The sequence below is a fragment of the Hylaeus anthracinus genome, unplaced genomic scaffold, assembly GCF_026225885.1.
Source record: "Hylaeus anthracinus isolate JK02 unplaced genomic scaffold, UHH_iyHylAnth1.0_haploid 13505, whole genome shotgun sequence".
NCBI classification, from domain to species: domain Eukaryota; kingdom Metazoa; phylum Arthropoda; class Insecta; order Hymenoptera; family Colletidae; genus Hylaeus; species Hylaeus anthracinus.
In genome coordinates this window covers 1-4049 of record NW_026534472.1, presented here as the reverse complement: position 1 = coordinate 4049, position 4049 = coordinate 1, and the positions used below count along the sequence as shown (strand labels likewise).

Here is a 4049-nt window from a genome sequence, read left to right as displayed (position 1 = left end):
AATTTATGTATAATACGAAGCGGTTAAGGATAGACAGCGTATGGTGAATAATATTAAAGCACTCTCAATTCAAATTGTATTTGAAAAAAAAAAAAAAAGGTAAAGAAACAAATGCAGAAGAAGAGGAAAAAGAATGGACTATTCGGATCTTGTTTGTCGATTTGGCGACATACCTGATTACCACACGACGATGTTGTTTCAACTTTCAACTCCGGTTGAACGATGATACAAGACTCTTGTGTACTATGCCAGGAGTTTGGTTCCTCGGTAATTGTCGTCAGAGAAGGCTCAGCGTGTAGCCTGGCATTATCAATTTTGTAAGATCTTCTGGGAGGCGTTGGCGGCTTTGATCTTCTGACGATTGGCGAGGCAGGTGGTGTCGGCGTTGAAATACGATCCGGATGATCGTTAGGTATTACTTCTGGAGATGGGCCAATCAAAGATAGCAGAATGGGGAAGAAGAAGAGCCCGTTCACCAGGCCGATGCCAATGAGACAGATCAGCACCAGGAAAAAGTATCGAACGATGAAGTCGAACTCGGAGAAGGCTAGCATCACGATTGCCAGCAAAGTTGTCACTGCTCCGTGTATTACAGGCGCGTACATGTGTTCCAAGGCCAAGCGAATCCTTCGATCCCTGCTTCCAATGCTTGTGACGAAGCTCTGTAATAGTATGACAACTACCGATAGAATACACCAAGGATAACAAATAAAAACATATTTCGCAAGAGTCTACGCGCTTTCTGAACGAAACTAGACTACTAAAAATCGGTATGGACTTTCCAGATAGCCCAATACAAAGCTCAAGAAATTCATAATGTTTATATTCCCTCGTTTCTACAACGTCAAGTCCAAAGAACACTCATCCGCATTACAACAGATCCTCCTCGTCAGCTTCTACACCTACCAGACAAATATGCACCGTGAAGTGCACCGCGATTCCAACGCTGACAACCAAGAGCACGGCTGGAACGGCGCTCAGCTTGATGTCGGAGAGGCCCATGATTCCAAGAAGTTGTAAGACAACAGCGACGAGAGAGGTGCCAACCAACAAAGCGGCCCACAAGTTTAACAGGAGTATACCGACAACCGTGACGCTGGCTGTCAGAGCAGCTACCAGAGCGATGCCCAGGCAGCTCCTCAAGTCCATGTACTGTTCCCAGAACAGGAACGGTATGCCGGATGGAAAGTTTGGCAGGCCACGTTCCTCGAACTTCCTGCACAGTTTCCTCACGCTGCCGATCAGCTCGGTGATCTCTTGCGTGTTGCCCAGCTTGTGCAAGTAGAACGGCATTTGCGCGTAGGTAAGAGGATTGCTTTTAGGGATCTTGAGCTCGTGATCGTTGGTATAGATCCATTGACGTGGCTCGGGCCTCAGGTTCGCTTGTGACGCGCCGTAAGCCAGCACGTCGTTCGACACCCATGCGCTCAAATAATTGTAAAACGCTCGAGGATTGATGATACCCTCGGAGTCCACCAGCCTGACCTGTGTGACCAGCGATTTATCTATGGGATTATCGACGTGGCCAGTTTGGACCAGCAACTTGTAAGCGAGGATTGCCTCGTCGCTGGCGTTTTTGTACCACCTCTCCTGCGTGATGCAGCCGTTGCTGTAGTCCTTATCGAACGCGACCTGTAGCCCCTTCAACCAGTCTCGGAACAAACTCAACCAAAACTCCGGCAGCCCGCCGTTGTCGTTCTTGATCACGTTCTTTATCCTCATGTACGCGTCGTGGTACTCGTACAGCAATTTCTGGTTGTTAGGGTACTCGAAATCACCGCCGGTGACGGCGTACATGTTGTAGAAGCCAAAGTGCTTGGACTGGGCGGCGAGGAAAGCGTGCTCGTTGGAGTTCTGGGGGACCAGATCGGTCAGCTCCAAGCCGTCGTTGACCTTGATGGCCTGCCAAACGCTTCCAGCTAGAACCGCGATCAGTATCATCATCCCGAATACCTTGGTTGCTGGCCTGGTGACGAAGGGAGCGTAATGCCTCGCGGCAAACCGAGTCAGAGAAAAGCTGAGACAGTCGTCCTGGCTGCATCCTGTGAGAGTGTCCTCCTCGGTGCAGTGCTTGTCCAGCTCCACGTCGACGTTTCCACCCACCCAGGACTCGTTCTGCGCGTTTTGCGACGTCAGGATCTGCGTGCACGTCTCGCGACGCTCGGGAGGAATCGCTCTGGTCACAGTTTGTTTCGCCGTGCCGTTGTTGGACCTGTTGGTGTACTTGTTCCTGCCGACGTTGGACGGTAAACAGCAACAGAATATGTCCGATCGACCCGAACGCCGTCTTCGAAGGTCCAGACTGACCATAGCTGGGAAGACGAGGAGCATCGCGGCTAGGTTGAACAGCAGCAACACACCGGCTTGCAAGCAGAACACTCGCAGGGCTGGGATGGGGATCAACGCCGCCGCGAAGAAGGCCGAGACGTTGCAGATACCTGCCAGGAGGACAGAGAGGCCTGTTCTCTTGAGGACTACCCCGGTTTGTTCGCCGCTAGGCACTTCGTTCACAGAGAGCTCGGCGTACGTGTGCGTCAGTAGGAACATATCGTGCACCCCGAGCCCCAGGGCCAAGAAGGGCACTATCTGAGTGGTAGCCGCGTTGAACGGGATTCCCAGAAGGGCGCAGAACCCCAAACCAGCTGCCACCGTTGCGCAGATCAACATCACGCCGGCTATACCCACGCCAGCTTGCGAACGCACCGGATCCTTCCATCGAAGAAGCACTGCGCCCGAGTACAGTAGCTGCAATAGAATATCACATTTACAGGACGAAGATAAAACGAAGATGAGAATTTAAATTACCTACGTGTTGTACTATACGCGAACATTTAATGAGAATATTGGCACACGGATGCAGACAGTAGGACAACAATTTTAATATTAAATTTCATTTCAGATCAAAATCATCAATAATATGATCCTATTGTCGGTGCCAACTACATTAACTCCCACTTTCAAGTGAATTGCTCGGTTCACTTAAAAACAGGATAATTGATGATTAGACTGCGGATCTTTACGCAAATTAAAATCTTTGTAAACGTACCTACACAAATTGAACCTAAATAGGAATTTATCTTATTCTGCAAATATTATAACACGAACTTTACTTTCAATCTTTTTAATACTCTTGCATATTGTTTCCATATTGTAGTTTCTTGTACATTCAAATTTCCTGTAAAGTGTTAATCAATATGCAACACTGCTCTCAGAACAAAGGTTCATTTTTCACGCCTGTTACGATCATTTTAATTTCTCAGCAATGTCGTCGAACGTTTACCAAGAAATTGTACTAACCATCAGCGCGCAACCAATGGCGATCTTCATGACGGACACCTCGCTGTACTTTCCGAGTATGTCGTTCATCGTCGTCGTGCTGAACGCGTACAAATTGTACGGCGCCGAGCCGTTCGCCTCCAGATACTTCTTCACTTGATTGCTGAATGCCCGTTGCCAGATCGCGAGCACCTGAGACGCCTTCTCCTGGGACCAGTCGATATGGTGTACCTTGTAGGTGTCAGCGAAGAAGTCGTAAAGCTCTCGTTCTCCCATTAGCTGAACAACGGTCTGGAGTGCAGCTGCGCGGGTCAAGTGACCGGTCTTATTGTGCTTAGCACCGCCAACGAGCAGCTCCTCGGGCCAATGCATATATTTCGCCGCGAAACCATAACAGCCGCCCGTTAATTCGGCTCCTATGTCCGGTACCTGGTGAAACAGAGATCGTACGATGTGAGTAAAAATATTCAAAATATTACATCACTCTGTATGCCTAGGATTGGTTGACTGACTGACATTGTTGTCGTTTGAGGATTATGGAATTTTTAGACGTTTGCAGCAGTAAATAGAAGGGGGTTCTGGAACCCTATTCGAGATTTGGAAGTTTCGGAAGTTATAAGTTCTATTTAGAAGCACCATAAGTTTGTGCAATTTGCGTTTATATTCTTCACGATGTGTTCTATGAACACGTACCGACTGACACGAATAAAGGTCTATTTACACATATCCGTATCCGTTCAGATCCGTATTTGTTCAGTTCCGTATCCGTTCAG

General features: G+C 48.3%; 1 protein-coding gene across 1 annotated transcript; it reads right to left on the bottom strand.

Moving 5' to 3' along the window:
• Positions 1–6: 6 nt before the first annotated feature.
• LOC128892666 (protein patched-like) lies at positions 7–3753 on the bottom strand (the record flags this gene model as incomplete). The annotated part of the gene is made up of 3 exons (XM_054153199.1): positions 7–662; positions 907–2745; positions 3298–3753. Coding segments are annotated over 3 exons (2904 nt in total), but the record flags the coding sequence as incomplete, so codon positions are not given.
• Positions 3754–4049: the final 296 nt, after the last annotated feature.